We start from the raw sequence: 21,983 nt of genomic DNA, 5'->3' as shown, positions 1-21,983 counted from the left end.
CAACAGGCATGTGCCACCACGCCTGGTCCCCCATCCAGTCTTGATGATCAACAATCTTCCAGACACTAGTCACTTACCCCTGGAGACACCACTGCTATTGACCGCATCGGACCAAGCCCAATCTCTTTAGTTGGGTTTCATCCTCCCAATTTGAACTTGAAGACTGTGTGATACGCAGGGGGACCTTGGCCCAGGGGGAAGCCCCCCCCCGTGGAAACACAGCAAACTAACACCAAGGGCACAGCTGCTAACAAACCAACTTTAATTGATAGTGTACACAGAGGTCCGGGCAGTGGAGCTTGACCGGATGGGACCAGGCCTGGACAAGAACCTGGCACACTCTCAGGGTTGGGCTGGCAGGGGGCAGGTGCTTACTGCAGGACAGAAGCGGGTGCTGAGGCAGTTGTCCGAGCAGCAGGTGTGGAGGTGAGGACACAGTTAGGGCCAGGCCTGGCTGTGCAGAGCTGGGACTGGGGCGTGGTTACAGGTGACAACGTATACAGCATCCATGGGTAACCTGTGATCACTGGCGGAGGGGTGTGGTGTGTGACGTGGTCCAAATCCCTGCCACTGGGAGCCCCGGAAGAGAGGGAACAACACAGTGTGTGTGGCTGGTCCAGCTGGCAGCATGAGACCCGGGGTCAGTCACTCACTTTCTGGGTCCTGAGGGAATGAACTAGCAGATTCCTATGGTTTTCGGTAACCGTTGGCTTCAGGACTTTGTGTGTACGCAGGGACCATGGTGCATCCGTGGTAGTCAAAGGGTGACTTTGTTCTCCCCCTGCACCGTGTGGATCCCAGGAATCAAACTGAGGTTGGACAGCTTGGCAGCAGGTGCCCTTACCCACTGAGCCATCTCAACGGGCCAGCTCCGGTACCGTTGGGGGAAGAGACACACGTGCACTGAGCGTTGAACAGGGCCCTTGGTTCTCAGGGTCACAATCATCCCTCGTCCCACTCCTGCGCCGGGGAGAGAAGCACCCAGCAGAGACAGCACTAGAAGATCCACCACGACCCACCCTCCAACCTATCCGGGGCTCAGCTCAGGCTCTCAGATGCTCCCATGCCTCTGGCAGCTGTGTGTGCAGAAGGGCTCATGGGTGGGCAGAGGCCAGAGTGGGGGACATACAGGACCCCTCACTCCCTGCTGCCTAACGCACAGAACCCAGTATCTGGCAGTTGCTCAGCATGAGCTTGAGGAACTACAGCAGAAGAAAGCCGCATCCAGACAGAGCTGTCTTCATCTCGCTAGGAGTGTGGAGGGGATTAGAGTCACCCCAATGGCAGGAGGGGCACCCTGGCCTTCTGTGACCATGGTGCTGCGGGCTCATTTGTGAGCTGGTGAACACAGGGCGGGATCCAGCTGCACAGCCGCCTGGGAGCAGGGAGGAAGGGACCCAGTGAAAGCAACAATCTGAACTGGGGAGCCTGGCCAAAGGCAGCTCACTGGGCTCTTACCATACAGGGACTTCGTGTCCACTGCAGACAGAATGGGAAACAACTTCAAAACAAGAAGCAATGTCCTATGGAGGGGCCTGGGAGAGGAGCCAGGAGACATGAAGATGTCATCACATACAGACACACACAGCGCTCTCTCTCTCTCTCTCTCTGTCTCTCTCTCTCTCTCTGTCTCTCTCTCTCTCAGCTCAATGTCAGGGTGGCCACTGGCTAAGTTGGAGGGGTGGGTACACACTGCTGGGCCAGAAGGCAGGAGCTAAGACCCTGAGGGGGGGGGGGTTCTCCAGAAGCATAGAGGAAGCCAAGGCCACCAGGGAATCTGGCTGGGACGTTCTCATCCTGTGACTTGTACTGAGCATCTTGTTTTGACGTAGGACTCCTGGTCTTTCTGCATTCCTCCCACTCTAAGGACACTGAAAGCTGTCTCAGCTTGAGTGCAGACATGTCCCCAAACATGTATCTGTCCTACCACAAAGGAGCCAGACGTAAGAACTCACAAGAGGTGGCTAGGAGTCAGGACGGACACAGCATACATGCCTAGGGCCCCGTGGGTTGTGGGCAGTGGGAATCCTTAGCCACCTCCCTTAAGGCACTGCCCAAGCCCCCTCCCCGATGTCCCTGCCTCTCACTGGATGCTACATTTGTCCCTCTCTCGCGCCTGACCCTCCCGTAGGACCTTGGCCTTGATGTACTTGAGGTCACTGTTGACACTGGGGCGGCGGGCAAAGGGTGAGACCATGCCATAGGCACCTGCGACCTTGGTGCGGCGCATGCAGAAAGGCCGGGGATGGAAGGCGTCGCCGTACTGCACGGAGATCTTATGGTGCAGTGCGGGACTCATCTCATGGGGCAGCTTGGCCATGCTGAACAGCACATAGAACATCTCGTTCACGTTCGTGTTCTTCTTAGCAGACACCTCAAAGTAGGCGCAGTTTTCATCCCCAGACACCAGCAGCTCAGCCTCCATGGCGGTGACCTGGCGGCAGAGCTCGCTATGGTCGTTCTTGTTCCCACAGATCACCATGGGCAGCTCTGCTGCCTCCTTGGTCTTATTCTTCAAGCAGGACTTGACCTCCAGGATCTGCTTCTGCAGGCGCTTGACCTCATCGAAGGACTCCCGGCTGTCCAGGCTGAACACCAGGATGAAGACGTCGCCTGTGGGAGGAATGAGGCAAGTGATCGAGTGACAGGCTGGCCTGGTGCCCCACTCAGCACGGGTCCTGTCAGCTGCCACTTAGGAACCCTGCAAACACTGACCTCCTCAGGGTATCTGCTATCACTGTCCCCACTTGCCAGAGAAAGGAGCCAAGGCTCAGAGGGGCTTGTGGGTAAAGTATGGCACGCCTAGCTGAACTCAGATGTGGTCAGCCCTCCTGTTTCCTTTCAGGACTGTGGAGCACCCAGTCACCCCTAAGGGGCTGCGCAATAACTCCTGGAGAACTCCTGTGGACACAGAAGTCTGTCTGGCCTTATTCAGCCACACCCAGAGCCAGCACCAGTACCTTGCCCACAACAGGAATCTGGCAAGCACTGGTGTTTCTGTTTGGCGGAGGATGTTGGTGAGAGGGGGCCTAGGTTTGCCTCTTACCTCAAGTTAGCGGCTGTGTGACCTTGAAGAGTCCGAGTAATCTCCGAGCTCCTCAACTTTCCCTCCCACATCATGTGAATGAAACCGCCTCGCAGGAGGGTGATTGGAGCTAATGCATGCAGGGTGGCCCGCTTTCAGCCACATCAGGCATCAATAATGCTCACAAGAGGCCCCGCCCCGGAGCTGAGCACTGTGCACACCTGCTGTTTCCTTGGCACCTCACAATACCTCCATGGGGAAGATTTTATTACTCTTCTGTTAAGGCTCGCAAAAGGCAAACAGCCTGCCCAAGGTCACACAACTCAAATGTGACTGGGCCACATCTGTGACCTGATTTGGTCCTCACCTGGCCTGTGCTCTCTGATTCTACGGTGAACCATGCAGTAAGTAAGAGACCGCGGCCCACACTAAGGGGGCCTTGAAGCTGCCCAGCGATTAGAGAACACCCTGGAAGGGTCACAGGTGTGTGGGCCAGCCGCCAGCTGCCGTGCCAAGTGAGTCACCTCCGAGTAGCAACTGCATCCTCCAAGACCCTTCCCATCTTTACCTTCCCCCTCAGCTCTTACAGCCCTGAGTGTGGGCCTGAGGCCTGACTTGCAGGCAGCGGGCCAGCCACTGGGCCCAGCTGAGCAGTGCAGCCTGGGACCGTTGCCTCCTCTCTGGTCCCCTACAGTGACACACACCCAGCATGAGCTGCGGGTAGGGCACAGAGGCACAACACCCCACTAGAGCCCACCCACCTGCCCCTGGGCCTGCGCACTGGTCTCCTGAGAGGAAAGGCTGGGATGATAAACGGGGCCTCAACTGCCAACCGCTCTGGCCCTGCCGCCGAGCCTCATTCTGTCCCGTTCGACTAAGCCCTACCCCTGCGGACTCATAGCCCCAAAGTACTCAAATCTGAGACGGCAAATGTCAGGCATCAGAGCCCAGCCCAGCTGGCCAGCAGCTGCAGGAAAAGCTCGTGGGAGTGAGCAACCCTGAGCATCTCCTGTACCCAGAAGCAGGCTGGAAAAGGAGGCCTGGGCTGGGCTGGTGAGCAAAGCAACGACAGATAGATGTACTTGGAATGCAATACACAGGAACCAGACCAGAGTGTGTGCTTTCAGAGGGTACAGGATGAAAGTCAGGGCACTGGCACCTGTGAGTCAGAGGCCTGGGATGGGGCAGCGGGTGCCTAATAAGCACAGTCTGGTGGAAAGTTGTCTTTGCATCCCTTGTACAGTTGAAAATTAGCATTGAAGTATGCACATTTCCACCAGTGGGCATCCAGTCCCCTCCGGAACAGGAAGAGCTCTCCCACAGACTCACCTTTTACAGGCAGCTGTCCTACATGTGGAGCAAGGTCACAAAGGCACTGTCAGTGACACCACTATGCTACATCCCAGGCTCAGGATTTGAACCCAGGTCCACCTTGGGTTCCTGAGGCAAGGCCCTCCCCTCTCGGAATCTGGGGTGGAGGGCCCCACGAGCATTCTGGGACAGAAAAGTGTCCTGGAAGGGGGAGCTCCATGGCCAGAAGGGAGCCTGCCACAGTGCTCTAAAACAGCCCGTGAAGCCCGTGAATGGGAAGAAAGGGGTAGTCTGTGTCTCTCAGCGGGAACGTCTTGTTCTATAAACTGTCATTCTGTATGTGTGTCTGTGTGACGTGTCGGCCAGCATTGCACGTTGCTCCCGTGACACCACCCACCTTCAAGGATCTAGAAGCTGCTGATCAGGGTAGGCTGGCTGGCCAGTAAGCGCTTGCCAGGCACCCGCAGTCTCTGCCTCCCCAGTGCTGAGATAGCAGGTGTTCACCACCCATCTGGATGTGGGTGCTGGGGATCAAATGCTGGTCCTTGTTCTCAAAGAGCACCTTTCCTGAGTTGTCACCCCAACCCTTGAGGGGGTTCATGATGGTCCTTCCTGCCTCCGTCCAGTAGCTGAAGGCATGGTCCTACCCCACAGTGCTCACACTAGAGACATGGGTCAACTCAACACTGGCTTCAGGGAAGGCCCCCGACAGCCAGCGCCCTATCACCAGAAGGCCTTTGGTGGCCCACAATCCTGTCCTTCTCCAGACACTGCTCCCAGAGGGGCAGACAGGCCACAGGATAGGTCCCTCAACAAGAGTCACGAGCAGTGCTTCCAAACTCTACCTCAGTTTCCCCCTTGTAAAATGACAGCAAGCATTTGTCTCACCGGCTAGCTGTGAAGCCTAGACACATGCCAGTCTCTAAGCAGGAGCCACGGCTGTTACGGAGTGTCAACCGCTGAGGGCCCTGATCTAGGTGCGTGGGACAGCCACAGGGCATTTGCCTGGCAGGAAGCGGCTTCCCTACACGGAAGTGCGGGCCGCCGTCCTGTGTCCTCAGTCGCCTCACCTGTGAGGATGGACAGCCTGCGCATGGCGGGGAACGGGTGGTTGCCAGAGGTGTCCAGGATGTCCAGCTGGTACATGTCCCCGTGGATGTTGTACACCTTCCGATGGAAGTCCTCGATGGTGGGCGTGTACTGGTCCTCAAAACGGCCGTTGAGGAAGCGGGACACGATGGAGCTCTTGCCCACGCGCGAGGCGCCCAGCACCACCATTCGGTAGGAGTTCTTGGCCGGCACGCTGAGCGTGCAATTCCCGCTGGACAAGGTCTTCATCATGGCTCGGGGCTGCGGCAGAAGTGAGGAGGCAGGGTCAGGGAGCCTCCTGGCCTCCCCTCTGTGACCCCTGTCTAGGTCTCTGCTTTCTGGTGTAAAACAGAAGCCACTGGCCATGACCTCAGGGCTGGAGCCACTGCCTCATTCGGTCATTCATCCAGGGCCTCTCAACTTCTTATTCCTCTTCTCGACTTGCTCACTGACCCATCCTCACACACTTGAGCACAGAACCAAGCAGAGCCTCCCAGCCTTGCTGCTCACCGGGCAGGGAGCGGCACCTCTGAGCCCCTCTCCCTGCACGGCTGACAGTCCCAAAGCAGCAACCACCACTAGGGGGCAGGCTTCTCTCACAGCGCCCACTCATTACTCCACACCTGCCTGGATCCAAGGTCTGGCATGGGGCTCAGCTGTCAGTCTACGTTTCTTAAACAGAGGTGTCCCGTGGCTCTGCAGCCCTAGTAGGAAGGAGAGAAGTTCGGCAGTCCAGGCCACTTCTCTGCCAACCCCCCAGTCACCTCCCTGGATTTACCCTGGATTTGCATCTCGCTGGGCTCCTTCTCACATATGGGTCACTGCTGGCTTCCGTAACCTTTGCCTCTAAGCAACCTGAGTTTGAGTGGGGGAGGGGGGGACGCAAGCCTCAGGACTCCAAGGACTGAAGCTCTGGAGGGAAACCCATAACTATCTATGGGAACTTCTTAGCCTCATGGGCGGGGTGGAGATTCAGACTCTTGATCCCAGGGGACCTATGCAGACTTCTGGGGTTACCGGGGTCTGTTCTCAGCCCCTTCCTCTGCTGTCTCCGACCCTAGGCTCCCTCAGGCCCACGTCCTCTCCTCTAGTTGCAGAGTTCACCCCAAATGCCACCTCTCTGCAGGCTGTTGACCGTCTCCTCTCAGCAAGGAGGTGTCCACACACACAGGACAGCTTGCTAACCCCAGAACGGCGAGACAGGGGCCTGCAGAAACGCTGTGCTCCGGGCTGGCCACCACGCGTTGTGGGCTGAGCACAAAGCACAGCCTGAGTGGGCGAGCGGGGCCACAGCCCCGCACACGGGCGTCTTCAGGAATGTTCTGGAGGCAGCTCTGCGGCACAGACTCAGGACCACAGCCTCTCTGAACAACCCAGCCATTTGTCATCGTCACGACCCGACGATCATGGGGCCAGGGTCTGCGATGGCCACCAGGGCTGAGTGACATCCTCCTAGGTGCCAGTCTCCAGGCATGAGCCCACTCTGATCATGCCTGCCTGCCTGAGGTCCTCCGCCTTTCCTAAAAGCCCTGATTGGAGGTGGATCTCTGTGAGTTCCAGGCCAGCCTGGTCTGGCCTACAGAGCTAGTTCCAAGGCAACTAGGGCTACATGAAGAAACCCTCTCTCCTAAAACAAAACACAACACAAAAGGCTTGCTTGGTGTCCTTTGTCAATTTCCATGGTGTAAATGCTCCCAGCTCGCAGCCTGCAGCATGCCCTCCAGGAATGAATGGCAGCTGAGCACACTGTGGGCCCAGGCCTAGCACCAGAACCATCACTCCTGTGCCAAGCCCAGGCACATGCCAAGCATAGGCTAAGTATAGAATAATAACACTGCTGACATTTGTTTTGCAGTTAATATATGTCACAGTGCTGTGGGTGCCAGGCATACACCTGCTCCACCCCTCAGTGACCCAGAAGGCAGATGATGAGGACACTGAGGCACAGAGAGGACAAAGTCCTGGGAAGGAGGGCCCGCCCCGTGCGTCTGTCCTGCACTTTAGGGGGCACCTCCCACCATACGGTGCTCGTCTGCCCAGTGGCAGCTGCCCACTGGCGAAGCTCTCATCCTAAGGCCCTCACGTTCCCCGCTGAAGGCATACCTAAAGCAGGCTGTGAGTCCACGCTGTGCAGTTGCAGCTCTGTGTACACAGAAGGTGCTCAGTAAGTGACCCCTGGATGGGAGAAACTGCAGATTACTCTACAACCCTCTCGCTCCCGTTCCCCAGCCCCACTCTGGGGTTTGAGATCTGCCCATTATTTCCCACTGTAGGGTCAAGCAGGCTAGAAACAGCGAGGCCGGCGGGCAGCAGGGGAGCCTCTGCCCACAGGGCCCTAGGGCTCCCCTGGGCGCCTCCTGTGGGGTGGAGTCAGAAGCCCTGTCACCTGTCATCCAGGTATCTGGGCGCCTCACGCAGCCCCACGTGGCTGAGGCCATGTGAAAAGCCTAGGTCTGTCACAGATAGCCTCGGGTCCTCCTCTGTCTCCACCCCTCTCTGATCCTGTCTCCAATTTCTAACTCCCTGCCCGCCCGCCCTCGCCCTGATGCTTCCTCTTTCAGACTCCCTCCCGGCTGTCCCTTCCTTCATGCCTCCTCTCTCTCTGTCTCTGTCTCTGTCTCTCTCTCCCTCTCTCCTTTCTGATTGCCTCTGTCTCTCTCTCTCTCTCTCTGTCTCTCTCCTTTCTGATTGCCTCTGTCTCTCTCTCTGTCTATCTCTCTCTCCCTCTCTCCTTTCTGATTGCCTCTCTCTCTGTCTATCTCTCTCCCTCTCTGTCTCTGTCTCTCCTCCTTCTCCTCCTCCTTTCTGATCGCCTCTGTCTCTCTCTCTTTCTGATTGCCTCTCTCTCTCTCCTTTCTGATTGCCTCTGTCTCTCTCTGTCTATCTCTCTCTTTCTGATTGCCTCTGTCTCTCTCTGCCTCTCTCTCTCCTTTCTGATTGCCTCTGTCTCTCTCTCTGTCTCTCTATCTCTCTCTTTCTGATTGCCTCTCTCTCTCTCCTTTCTGATTGCCTCTGTCTCTCTGTCTCTCTATCTCTCTTTCTGATTGCCTCTCTCTCTCTCCTCCTCCTCCTCCTCCTCCTCTCTTTCTGATTGCCTCTCTCTCTCTCTCTCTCCTCCTCCTCCTCCTCTCTTTCTGATTGCCTGCCGCCCCCTCTGACTCCCTCCTTTCAGTCCCTGTGTATTTGGAGCTCTGGACTAGACGATGGGACCAGGAGGCGATGCCCTCCATCTGGAGGAGGGGCCCCGTCAGCAGCCCTCCTCCCTGCACAAGGACTGGGTGGGTGGCTCTGGGAGAACAAAGCCACACTCGGGGACCCGGGGCAGCATAGCCAGGGCCAGGCAGGTAGACTGGGTGAAGGGAGGTGGTCTCATAGCCAGAGTATGGCTGGGGAGCGGGAGCGAGAGGGTTGTAGAGTAATCTGCAGTTTCTCCCATCCAGGGGTCACTTACTGAGCACCTTATGTGTACACAGAGCTGCAACTGCACAGCGTGGACTCACAGCCTGCTTTAGGTATGCCTTCAGCGGGGAACGTGAGGGCCTTAGGATGAGAGCTTCGCCAGTGGGCAGCTGCCACTGGGCAGACGAGCACCGTATGGTGGGAGGTGCCCCCTAAAGTGCAGGACAGACGCACGGGGCGGGCCCTCCTTCCCAGCATCCAACCCTGGTGGCCTAGAGAAGCGGGAAACTGAATGTAAGAATAGGAACCCGAGTCAGGTGGCGGTGGCGCAAGCCTTTAATCCCAGCACTCGGGGGGCAGAGGCAGGCAGACCTCTGAGAGTTCGAGGCCAGCCTGGCCTGCAGAGTGAGTTCCAGAATAGGCTCCGAAGCTACAGAGAAACCCTGTCTCAAAAACAAAATAAAGATTAGAGAGCCCGAATGTAAACAGGGTGCTGGGAGTGGGACTGTCCCCAAGGAAAGAACCCACCACCAGCAGGCACCTGCCACGCAGGGGCTCTTTATTCCTACGAGGAACTTTCCAGGGGACAGGTAGGGACTCTGGCTCTCAGAAAAGTTGAGTCCACACAGCAGATGCCTGTCTGGGATTATAGGCAGGCTCCTTGGCGGTAAAACCTGACCTCTCAACTCTACAAAAAGCCACCCCTACCCCTCTAGTGGCCTAAACTGCAGTCTCCTCCAAACAGCTCTGCTTGGTGAAGCCCCCAGGTGGCACTGGGCAGGGAATGGCCCTGTGACTCCTGTGACAGTCCCTTTTCCGTGCTCCCTCCAGGCAGCTGGGATAGCACTCTGCCCAGGACTCCCTGCATACCCTGGCAGCCAGCTGACAGGCAGTGCAACTGTGGGCCACTCACTTTCTTCCCCAGTGTCTGCCCAGGGCTTGGTGGAAGCTGGGCAGGGCAGGTGGGTAAGGACAACTGGGTAAGAGTCTGAATGAGCCCCCTGGGAGCACCTCAGAGCCAGGCTCACCACACCAGTCCACTGTGCGGCCCCCAGAGCGAGGTTAGCCACACCACCCCATACTACCCGGCTGCACAACCGCCACCTCTTAGGACCCACACTCTGGGGTGTCTCAGGCCCTACACAGCGCCACCCTACCCATCCTGGGGAGCTCACCAAGGCAGAGAGAGAGCAGGGAGATCTGCTCCTGGCTCACCAGTTCCGCTGTGTGCCAGCCCAGCAACTCTGAGTGAACTAGCCTGCTCACTCAGCTCATGCCTCTGTTAGACATCAGGTAGAACAAACCCAGCGCGGTCAGGTAGCCAGCAGCCTTCCCATCAACACAGGACTCTTTCCTTTGGGGCTCTCAGAACAGCTGTGGCACCTGGCTGCTCCCAGCCCAGTGGATAACTTGTGGGGACCCCATCTTATTCCTCTGAGGCTTAGGGGAAACCTGAATTAGAGGATCCAAAGCAGGCCGGGGCTCCAGACCCTTCCAGGTCCCTTCCTCATTCTCTCCAGAGTAGTGGGCAGGAGACTGAGGCCTGTCAGCGATCCCACACACTGGCCAGCTGAGTACAGGAGGCCCTTATGGCAGGGAGTCTTGCTCCGAAGCTCAAGGGCCTCAAGACAGGTAAAGAATCCCTGGTCTTTCTTCCTCCGAGGAGGTCCTGCGGAAGAGGTTAAGTCTAGCAAAGGCAACTGCCTCAGTTGCCTCCTTTTAAAAACGGACTGGTTCTTGATCTAAACGGAAGCCCCCGAGACAAACGGAGCATACAAGAGCTCAATAAACCATCTTCCCTGGGCTATGTAAGAGGCTAGAAACCACCTGATGTAGGCTAGGTGCCCGGTGAGCATAATTCTCTATGTGGGTAAAGCACCCGGTCACGTAGTAGGCTCCGTTTAAGTTTCCCTCGTCATGAAAAGCCAGCGTCACTCAGCTTGCGTTCCTCTGCCCAACCGGCTTCCCCACTCCACCTAGCTAGCTCCCCCGTTCCACCGGGGTGCCTCCCTTACCTGGGAACAGCGGGCCGGGCCCCGAGCACGGCTTGGAGGGCTGCCTGAAAGCTCCTGGAGGTGCGGGGAACCGCCTGCCGCTCCGGCCCTCGAGTCTCCCGGCGTCTGAGGGGGCTCCAGGGTCACCGAGTACGGATCCTCCTGCGCGCGGTGCTCCGAGCTGGGCTGAGCACAGCCGGGCGAGGAGGCGCGCGGAGCTGGAGCCCCATGGGTGGGCTCCGAGGGCTCGGCGGGGCCAGGGCGCTGGGCTGGCTCCGGCTCGCCGCCGGCGGCCCTGCCCTGCCCCGACACCGGGGACTCCGGCTGAGCCAGGTGCGCGGAGGTACGGGGACTTCCGAGGCGGGGTGTCCCCGCCTGGGGCTCAGCGCTGGGGGTGGGGAGAGAGGGGAGGACGACTCCGGGGATGAAGGACCGGACCCCGGAGCCTCAGGGGGCCTTTGGAGGTGACGATGGGTGCGTCAGCCTGCGAACGCGCCTGGACGCTTACGCTGCCTCCTTCTCCCGTCCTCCCGGGTGGCGGTGGGCAGGGCGGAGGGGCTGCGAGCCGGGCCGCGCGGCCTTGCCGGCGCCTTGCCGCCCTGCAGCTCGACCCTGTGGAAAGGAGCGCGGCTCGCTCGTCGCCGGGCGCCGCTGGCTCAGCTCGGCGCGTGTGTGGGAGGGGGGCGCCCTGAACGCCGCCCCAAGGCTCAGCGGCACCAAGTTCTCCCGAAGCCGGCGCCACTCGACACGGCGCCTCCCCTCCCCGAGGGAGGAGAAGTTTCTTGGGGCTGGCTCCTCCCTCGCCCTCTCCCGCAGGCGAACGCGGCTCTCAGCGGCCGGGCGAGGTCTCCGAGTCCTCCCCTAGTGGCCCCAGTTCAGGCTCGGGACGGCGTCTCCGGCGCCAGCCTCGAGCCCTCTTTGCGCGACGCGTCCTGAGCCCACCTGCCCAACGCGGGCGTCTGGCCTCCCGCACCCCGCCCCCGCCGCCAGCGGCCAATCAGCAGAGGGTCCCGCGGCCGGGCCCCGCCCCCGCCCCGCCCCGGTCTCTGGGCCCCGGCGATCCGGGGCTACGCGTGCCCGGGCGCGTGGGGCTGGGACCGGGGGGGGGCGCGGGATGGATGTCCCGAGGCTTCGGCTACGCGCACCGTGACCGGAAGGCCGCACGGCACGGGCCTGGGAGGCTGACACTGCGCACGCATTCGTCCGCACGCCAATCCAGGCCGTGGGAACCCGCCCCTGACCTGGGCCCCAGCCTCGCCCTCAGCGAACCAACCCCATACACCCTCAGATGCCCACCCAGGCTCGCCCCGAACCCAGGCCAGGCCTGCGCTCCCTTTGCGAGCTCTTGGCCTGCAGAGCACATGGGCGGTGCACGTGCAGCCACGAGGGGCCCTGAATCACCTTGGCCAACGGATGCAGCTCAGAGGGCACTGTCCAGGGAGACCTCCGCTGGCCTTCGGTATCATGGGACACGGGCCCTGCCTGTCCCGGACAGAGCCAGGGCATGCTATGCTAGTGAGAGCTTTGAACCAGGCTGGACACCAGGCATTCTTGTTTCCACAGGCCGCATACTTCCTAATGTTTGCTTTAATCCAAGACCCGCTACTCCCAAACACATTTTTTCAGAATCTCATTAATATCATTGCCTTACATGGGAAGCCCGTGTCCCAGGCCATAAATAGAAGGTTCATATAAAACAAGCCGAAAACAAAGCAAGGGTTCTGAACTCCAGCTGGAGCCTGCCTCGGTGCAGGGAGGTAGGTGAGGCCTGGGAGAGGTGGACGTTCATTGGGTCAAAGCAAAGACTTTCTTCTGCTGATTTCTCCGAGTGGACCAGGAAAGGGCGGGCACTATGAACCCTTCAATTCCAGGGCTTGGGTCTGGGGGTGGCCCCATTGGGGCGCAGCCTCCTCCAGAGTGAAGGACTGGGTGAGAGATCTCTCAACATCCAAATGTTTCATCCTGGACCGGGTGTGGAAGTCTATGGACCGTGTGTGTGTGTGTGTGTGTGTGTGTGTGTGTGTGTGTGTGTGTGTGTGTGTGTGTGTCGTTTTTAAAATGGGCATCAATACTGCCAGGTCTATAGAGTGATAAAGCCATTAACCTGGCCTCGGATAAAACATAGGCAATGGGCTTGTCCCATCCAACCTTAAGCCATCTTGCTCTTCCCCAAGGGTACTGTGTGAGGGAACGTGGGAAAGGTTTGGAAGGCGGAGCTGGAAGCGGTGGATGGTCAGCCCCATTTGGGCTGTATTTAAGGCCCCAGTCTAGGCTTCAGAGTGGCTAAGGGACATGCCCAAGGTCACCAGTAGCAGGCAAGTGACAAGATCCTAGCCCTGTACCCTTTCCCAAACCAGACTTGACTCCTAGGAACCGTCTTCAGCCCGGAGGGTTTGCAGTGGGCTTGCTGCACAGAGCCTATCAGCTTGGCAGCAGGAGGCAGGCAGAGTGACATGCTTCAGCAGGAAGGCTGGAGCCAGGAGGACTCAGGTCACCGGGCCAGGACCTAACACTTGGGTTTTCTGCCAAGTCCTCCAAGGGTGGGCCATACCCCATTGACGGGATCCAAATGTGCTGGCTAGCCCTGGTGGACCCGACTGGCCCAGTTTCAGCCTGGATTGAAAAAATATACATATAGTTCAGCCAACAGACAGGTGCCCAGACACTTCCTGTAGCCATGGAACCCCACCGCATATGACCAGTTTCTTAGCCTCCCCTCACACAGGTGTCTCCAGGTGGACCACTTGCTGGGACTTCCTCCCTCCCATTGCGCTCCCTGTGGCTCCCTCTCTCCCGTAAACCATAACCCTAAAACCTTTTCTCCCTTTTTCTTTTTGAACACATAACATTTCGTTAATTGATTTAGTCTTCTCTCCTTGGATACATTCTGGCCACAGCCACACACACACTCCTCCCTCCACTCCTCCATGTTCCCCACACAGACCTCCCATCTCCCCCAGATCCCCTGCTCCCCTGTTTCCCTTCAGAAAAGAGAGCAGGCCTCCCAGGGATATCATCGAAACATGCATTTAACAAGATGCAATAAGACCAGGCACGAACCCTCAGATCAAGGCTGGACAAGGCAACCCGGTAGCCGGAAAAGGGTCCCAAGCTAAACAGCCACAGCATGTGTGCAAAGGACCTAAAATAGAGCCTTGCAAGTTCCGTGATCGCCTCTGCAATCAGTCTGGGTGAGCCCCTGTGAGCCCTGCTTAGTGGATTCTGTGGGCAGTGCTAAAGCCTTTTCTTTAAATGCCAGCCTTGCTCAAGGATTTTCAAGAGTTCCCCATTACCTGGGATATAAAATCAAAGTCTCTCAGCCTGACCCACAGGGCAAATCACATCACTTCCAGGTTCTTAAGAAAGCAGGTCATCACTACTCCAAACTTTGTGTACACGGGTCCCCACCATCTCTAGCAACACTTTCTCAGGGTTGAACTCTACCCATCCTTCAAAGCAGACTCCTGAACTGTCTCCCATGCAGCTTTCTCCTAGTATTTCTGATGGTGTGAGTCTACTGGTCCTCTTAACCTCACCCCATCAATGCCCAATTCTTTTCTTCAGGGGAATGAGCCTTTGGCTTTTTGGAGACAAAGTCTCTCTATGAAGTCCTTGCTGGCCTAGAACTCACAGAGATCTCATGAGTGCTGGGACTAAAGGAGTGCACCACTTCTTTTTCTATGGAATGGGTGTTAGAATAGTAGTGACCTCATGGGATTGGGTTAAATAAACTAGAGTGGACTGCACCAAGATGACTTCCTTATAGACCTTGTCTCATCTTACTCCACATTTTGGACACATGCCCCGTCCCCTACTGACATAAACACACACACACACACACACACACACACACACACACACACACACCATGTGCATATGAGTGCCTTGGAGTGAGGATGAAGCCTAATTCAACTCTAAAGGCAGATCTTGCCATCTTGGTTGGTTGGTTGGTTGGCTGGATGGGTTGGTTATCTGTTTGTTTTTGTTTTCAAGATAGGATTCTCTGTATAGCCCTAGTTGTCCTAGAACTAGCTCTGTAGACCAGACTGGCCTCAAATTCACGGAGATCCTCCTGCCTCTGTCTCCCAAGTGCTGGAAGTAAAGGCGTGCGCCACCATGCCTGGTATCATCATGGGTTTTTTTTTAATTCTTATTGAATTGTGCTCAACTGAACACACAAGTTCTTGAAGACAAAGGGAAGAGAGCACAGAGAGCCATTTCCACTGTGTCCTCCCAACAGGAGCTGTTCTAACCTGGTAGCCAAAAGAAGGCTGAGCTGGGACTCAAGATAAATGTCCCCAAGAGAAGTAAGTCATTGACCAAATGTGCACCCACACACACCGGCCCTGGCTGTTTTTCTAGAACACTGGTTCCTATCTCTGGGAACTTAAAAATGAAGCAGAGCCGAGTGCCAGTTCCACAGCTAATTTAAATGCTCCAGTGCTGGGCATCCTCCCCAGTGATCCCAGCATACAGCCAGCACAACCAGGCTTGCTGGAGTCACCTCTCTCAAAGGACAGGCCCTGGGCCAGCTGGGCTTGCTGGAGAGAAGCATCCAGCCCCACCTCTCTGCCCAGTGAGACGTTCCTGCCCTTCTGGGATCTTGGATATGGCCCAGGCTGGCAAGCTCTGGTCAGTGCCCTGGAAGTCACCTGGCCCAGCCTTCCTGTTCTGCAAAGACCTGGTTGATCGCATGCTGATGAAAGCTAACCTCAGGAGGCAGGGCTGGCTTCCAGCACAGAGCTCCTTCCTGTTGAATGCACAGTGTTCCTTCTGGACAGCCCTGGCTAGGCAATGGGTCAGTTTTAAACTTGGGCAAACAAAGACAAACTGGTCACCAGAGCACTGGGACAGATGCTGTCAGGGCAGAAGCAGCTGGTCAGTGGCCTGACTGTAGGTCCCTCACACATTCCCAGGGTGGAGGACAAGCGTACAAGAGGGTCCTGCACCAGGGAACCTGTGAGCCTGCCTTCCCCTGCATTCCAACTGACTACGTAGGAAACTCCTCAGCCCCCACAGGTCTCGTGGTACCTCATCAGGAGCCCAGCATGACAACATTGCTGTGTACCCCTGGAGGCAGCTACTTAACCTCTCCTATCTCCATTTCCCAGAGTGTACGCTGCTTGTTGCTTGTGCGGCTGGTTTGTGGTTCCGGGATCTCTGCTCCTGGTCTTTGCATGCAGAGCTGCTGCTAAGAGCCAGTGTTTCTTCCCTGTGTGCTGAGAAGTTGTGGCTATGGCACCCCTTGCTTTGAGGCACACCTTTGCTATTTGAACTCCGGTTTACCTGTCCCTGAAACACATGGGGACAGTGCAGTATCCTCCCTAAGCTTACTGTCAGAACGCCTGGTGTCTGGCGTCACTATCCACACAGATGGTGATCTGTCACACACCTCATTTGAGGGCAGACAGTACGTGTTATTTGTAAGCGTAAGTAAGTGAACAGCTGTGAGCTTCCTCCTCCAAACAGCAGGCATGTTGGGCCACAGGCGCCGAGGCCCCATCTTGGTCTTCATGAATGAATCACGCTATACACAACATAGGTGTCTTCCAGCCCTTGTGTAACTTCTGTACGAGGCAGAGAAAGGCCCCATCTTGAACAGAGGCAGCCCTATATTGGGGCTCGAAACTTTGAGGGGCACACAAGCCAGTTTCTTCAGCTGAGTATCCTGGAGCAGTAAGCAACCTGCCCCACCGTACAGGGCAATTCTCTTCAGCATGCAACAAGACGGGGAGGTTTGATCATTATAGCAGGAAGAGCCAAGATGAGTAACTGGAGTGGCCTAGAGACCACGAGGTCTGCGCATGGAGCCTCTCCTCCCTGTAGACACTGGATTGATTCATGTAACTACATGAGTGTGTGTGTGTGTGTGTGTGTGTGTGTGTGCGTGCGCGCGCGCGCGCATGCGTGCTGTATGTGCATATGTGTACTTGAGTGTGCATGGTTACATGCATTTGTAAATGCCAGGTGTCTAAGTCAAATAATTCTACCTTCAATTTCCGCTGTAACTCTATAGGTGGAGTATAGCCTAGCCCAACAAAAGGCCTGGGTTTGGTTTCCCAGCACCTGCCAAGCCAGGGCACTGGCACACAGCCTGTCAGGTTATCCAGACCTCAACCAGCTCTTGAACTGCTTGGACTATGTGAAACCCTGTCTAAAATTCACCACCACCATGGAAAACTTAGATCTTTGGGTCTCCCATTGAACCGAAAGCTCACCAGATGCCTAGCCATGCTGGCCAGCAAGCCCCGGGATCCAACTTCTCCACCTCCCAGTGAGGGGGTTTCAGGCTCACACCACCATGCCTGGATTTCTGTGCAGACGCTGGGGATCCAAATTCAGGTCCTCCTGCTTATGAAGCAAACGCTCTAGTTGTGGAGCCATCTTTTCATCCCTAATGAACCTTTTCCAGTCAGGCCACAGCTCTCTGCGGGGAGGGTATTACTAGCTTCGCTTGTAGAGGGGGAAACTGAGGCTGAGGAAACCTGGGCAAGCGACTGACAGGCTGTGCTGAACTGTCTGCTTTCCTGGGCTCTGAAAACAGCTGCTGTAAAGTGGCCTATGCAGGACCCCTGTGGATGCTCCCTGCAGCTGGCTGGGCAGGGTTTGCTACCTCCTGTAAGTGGCAGAACTGTCGCTCAGGGATGTGCCACGATTCCTAAAGTGACCTGGCTGGTAAGAGACCAAGCCTGGACCAGAAAAAGTTCAGGTCTTTGAACAAGTTCCTGCATCTTTTTATGACACTGCTCTCAGCCAAGGTCTGTCTGGACATGCTCCAGGAGGCCACTTACTCTCCCTTCCTTTCATCCATTCACCCACAAGGTCATCCTCTATCACCATCTCCTCCATCACCTCCATTCTCTCCTCCATCCCCATCTCTGTAACCATCACTAATGTCCTCCTCCATCATCATCTTTACGGTCCCCACCTTCCCCACCTCCATCGTCTCCACCATCACCTCCATCGTCCACATCTTATTCTTTATCGTCATCTCTATCACCATTACCTTCATCAACACCTCCATCTTCACCATCATCACCACCACCATCACTTCCATCACCTCCATCACCATCATCACCCCCATCATCATCATCATCACCTCCATCACCATCACCCTCATCTCTATCATCATCCTCATCTCCATCATTGTCCCCATTGTATCCCGAGCCCTTGGCATTTCTGTTCCTCTTCTGGCATTCTCCAGGCCCCCAGACTTTGACCTGGAATAGTCCAGATGGAGACACAAAGACAACATAACTTGCTTAATCCTTGCCCTTTGAGAAGGACATTCTGTGTGTCTCCTTCCTCCCAAAAGCCCAGGGAAACCAGCAGATTGGAGCTGAGGCAAGTGTGACTTGACGGCCAGAAGGAACATGAAGCTTCTAGCCTGATATTTGCTTACTGTGTCCCTTGTGCTGAACTCAACGCTAAGACAGTGTGCGCATTAACTCACTCACTCATGAAGAGAGTCAGATACTCCCCATTTTTCACACAAGGAGACTGGAGCTCCAAGAGGTCCCTCAGCAGTATCTGGTAGAACTGAGTCTCCACTTCTCTCTGGGACTCCGAACAAGCACTCTGTCATGGGTGCTGGTGTCCATGTGGCTCTTGGGAGCCTCGTGACCTGTTTCTGTTGTGGAATCTCTGCCAGACTTCTGTAACCGGACAGTGCTTATGACCTGAAAACTAGCCGAGCCCTGCAAACTCTGCTAGCCAGCCAAGTTGTTGGCCTGCTCCCTTGTCTGCAGACCAGGCGTACATAAGCTGTCAGTCACTGGGTACCTTGGCTGCCAGCCCCAGGCTAGCCCCGCCTCTAGTGTCACTGCCTGTGAGTAATGGGACAAAAGGGAGCCTTGGGCTCCCCATCACCATCTCCAGCCTTTGCTTTTGCCCTTGAGAGTCACATATGGTAGGAAAGGTACAAACTAGACCACCAAATATGTGTGGGATCAAATCCAGTCTCTGCCTGTCGGCCTGTCTTGTCCTAGGTAAGCTAGTCCTCTGTGAGCCTCTGTGATTTCATCTGTCCAATGGGCTAGGATGGGAATCACTCATTCGTTCAGTCAGTCAGCAAAGGCTGCTGCTGGGCTAGCAACCAAACAGTAACTCAAGAGATGCATTCCAGCTCTGGGAGTCCACAATCTAGCAAAAGAGAGAGAGAGAGAGAGAGAGAGAGAGAGAGAGAGAGAGAGAGAGAGAGAGAGAGAGAGAGAGAGAGAGAGAGAGAGAGAGAGAGACTGGGATCTAAGAGAGGCCAGAGAGGCCTTGGGATCCGCAAGATGAGAGACAGAGGACAGAAAACACAAAGCCTGGGAAAGTAAGAGTGGCCTGTTTGAAAAAGAAAACTCCTCATGCTGGCTGGGAAGCAGAGACTAGAAGATAGGGCTCCAAGGAAAGCAAGGGGCAGATGTGCCCACAGCACAGTATTCAATACTCAGTAGATGCTCAAGACACATAACCCTTCCTGGACCCTGGGGCTGAACCCCAGCCCAACCTAGGCAGAGCTTTGCTGCCCTTCGGAAGGCTGTTCCCCTCTCCTTGGCACCAGGCTCCCTGTGGTGTACAGCATACAGAGATTTCTCTTCCGCAGGTGCCGGTTGCAGAGTGGGGATCGAGGCCAGCGACCTCATAACCACCAAAAATAGAACCCAATGTTCCGGGGAGCTAATGGCTGCAGCCTTGCTGTGATTTCTTCCCTTTTAGTGGTCCCCTGCTGTGGGGCTGCATGGAGAACTGGAAAGCTGTGCTCGAGAGGCCGGGTGGAGGCAGTGGGGTCCTGCAGAGCCCCCCATGGAGGAGCAGAGCCGGCCACACTGACTAAGCATGCTGCTCTGGGGCTGAGCCCACCTGGCCGTAGGGCAATTCACATCTCAGTCCCTGAATCCCATCCCTCCACCCGTGGCTCCTCTGCCTGGAGCCCTGGAGGCCGCTGGACTTACGCTGACCAGTAGACACAGGAGAAACAAAGCCAAGACTGAGAGAACCAGGGACCCTGGAATACAGTCACCACGGCGAAGGCAAGCAGAGCCTGTCCTGCTGGAAGGAAAGACCACGTCGAGAGAAACGACTCAGGGAGAAGACCTTCTGGAATGTTCCAGAACCTTCCCACCAGCAGCATGCTGAGCCATGACCGCGTGGAGCAGTAGCTCACTTTGTCCATCACGAAATGGAGGAAACCCAGAAAACGTTGATGTTTGAAGCTACCAACTCAAGAGGGGATGGCTTGTGCTATGGGTTGGACGTTGAAATCCCCAAGAGGTCTGTGTGTTGGCAGCTTGGCTCCTAGGGAAGCGCTACCAGGGCGTGGCACTGCTTCGAGAGGAGTGGCATTGCCGGTACCCTTAGATTACTGCCAGTGCGGCCCCGAGGGGACGGTATTCATGGCTGGAACTGGTTCTGTGTTTCATGGCTGGCATTGCAGGTGCCATGCTCTCACGGGCATCCTTGTCACCGTACCCTGCCTGTGCTGGAGAATCCAAGCCGCAAAGCCACCAGTCTCAGACTATACTCTCCGAAACTCTGACCTATATAAACCTTCCCCTTTCATAAGTTCGCGGCCTCGGGTATTTCATTAAAGTAAGGCTGACCAATACCCATCTGCTGGGCTAGTACTGTCTGGCGGACTTCTGCTGGGACCACAGTGTCTGTAACAGGGACAAGTCCACCCAACCACAGCCCAGTTTCAGCCGTGGGACGTGATGGAGCTGAGTGCCTCTGTGTTGGGTCCTAAAAGCTGTCACATGTTGGTTTGTAGTGCTCTCCCAGCACTACAGCTAACAGTTATGAGATGGACTGGTGACCAGACCAGTCCATTAATCTGTTGCTCACAGCATCAGAGGTGAGGGAAGAATGTGTGAGGCCTGTGCAATCTCAGAGGAGCTCAAGGCCCAGAACCCCGCTCCTAGCTCCTCCCCAGTCCCGAGCCTCCAGCTTGGTGGGTGGGCAACCCGGGGAATGAACTTGGTGAGAGGATGAGAAGACAGTTGAACAGGTAATGAAAGGCAGATGGATGAGAGGTGGATGGATCTGTGGAAATCAGTAGCTCACATGCCTCAACCTGGCCGTGGGACCAGCCTCGACTTGCCTCCTTAACAAGGAATGGGGCCACTTTGTCCTGTAGGAGATGTCTTATCTTTCCATAAAGAGTCATTGAATTAACAGCTGCAGATATCCAAACAGCACTGGAGTAGGTCAGAGAGTAACGACCGGAGGTGGAGGGCCTGCCATTCCCCAGGAGCAGAGACAAGGCTTCTGCTGGGTGTGGGGTTGTATGCCTGAGACACCAGTGCTCAGGAGACTGGGGCAGGAGAACAGGGAATTTGCAAAGTCACAAAACAGATCTTCTCATAGGTGAGAAAACTAAGGCCTGGCAAGACCCCGCTTACCTATGGTCACACTACAAACAGGGTAGAGATGAGACTAGAACTCAGTCTTTCCTTATTTCTTTTTATAGTCTCCCTAAGATTTCTGAGCCTGCCTGGTACTCCCTATGCATCACAGGCAAGCTTTAAACTCATCATCCATTATGGTCATGAGCCTAAGATCTGGTTGAGGCCTCATCCAATGCAGGTTCCAGGAACCTGGGGAAAGTTCTAGAACAACAATGTGTTGGACTCAGCAAGTCACCAAGTCCAGTAACTGCAGCTGGGAGGGAGTATTTAGACTGCTGTGTCTTTCCAGCAGCTGGCTCATCGAGGATGTTTCTAGAGCTGGGTCAGGTGCAGAGAGCCCCAGCAGGATGCACTCCAAGCCACTCCAGGCCAGGCCTATGTGTGTGAACAGTTGGAACTGGGTAAGTCTCTGAAGCTCTGTAGACTTTGGTTTCCCTGTGTATACAATAGCGCTCTAGGGGCAGAGGCTCGTGGAGCTTGAGTCTGCACGCTCATGCCAGGCCCTGTGCTCTCACAGATCTCACAGAAGGGACCTCCCTCACCCCCACTGTCATGGAACCCTGCATCAGCCCCAGGATGCCATCTGCTCCTCTTTATCTTGAAACTAGTCCAGGGCCTGATCTTCCCCTGTGAGCCCCACAGGGACCGGGGGCGCTCCTGGCTCCTCTGGCTCTTCCTCCTTTCCACTGGGAGCCTTTAATTTCCCCCTGTATCATAAACACAAAACAAGTGTTCAAACATCTGCCTTGAAGGCAAACGTGGAATGGGGGCATC

At 56.2% G+C, this 21,983-nt stretch overlaps 1 protein-coding gene and 1 long non-coding RNA gene across 2 annotated transcripts; one reads left to right on the top strand and one right to left on the bottom strand.

Moving 5' to 3' along the window:
• Positions 1-245: 245 nt before the first annotated feature.
• On the bottom strand, positions 246-11,125 carry Rasd2 (RASD family member 2). Its single transcript, XM_005077747.4, has 3 exons — positions 10,840-11,125; positions 5,407-5,686; positions 246-2,613 (listed from the first exon to the last, which is right to left on the bottom strand). Exons 2-3 carry the CDS (start codon positions 5,675-5,677, stop codon positions 2,084-2,086), a joined length of 801 nt encoding a protein of 266 aa, XP_005077804.1. The 5' UTR covers positions 5,678-5,686; positions 10,840-11,125; the 3' UTR covers positions 246-2,083.
• A 1,059-nt stretch (positions 11,126-12,184) lies between these two features.
• Positions 12,185-20,410, top strand: LOC121135698. The gene is made up of 2 exons (XR_005872793.1): positions 12,185-12,575; positions 19,409-20,410. It is a non-coding gene; the product is annotated as an uncharacterized LOC121135698 (long non-coding RNA).
• Positions 20,411-21,983: the final 1,573 nt, after the last annotated feature.

Source organism: Mesocricetus auratus, unplaced genomic scaffold (assembly GCF_017639785.1).
Source record: "Mesocricetus auratus isolate SY011 unplaced genomic scaffold, BCM_Maur_2.0 Super-Scaffold_100041, whole genome shotgun sequence".
NCBI classification, from domain to species: Eukaryota; Metazoa; Chordata; class Mammalia; order Rodentia; family Cricetidae; genus Mesocricetus; species Mesocricetus auratus.
The sequence above is the reverse complement of the archived record's forward strand: the minus strand, read 5'-3'. Positions and strand labels throughout refer to the sequence as shown.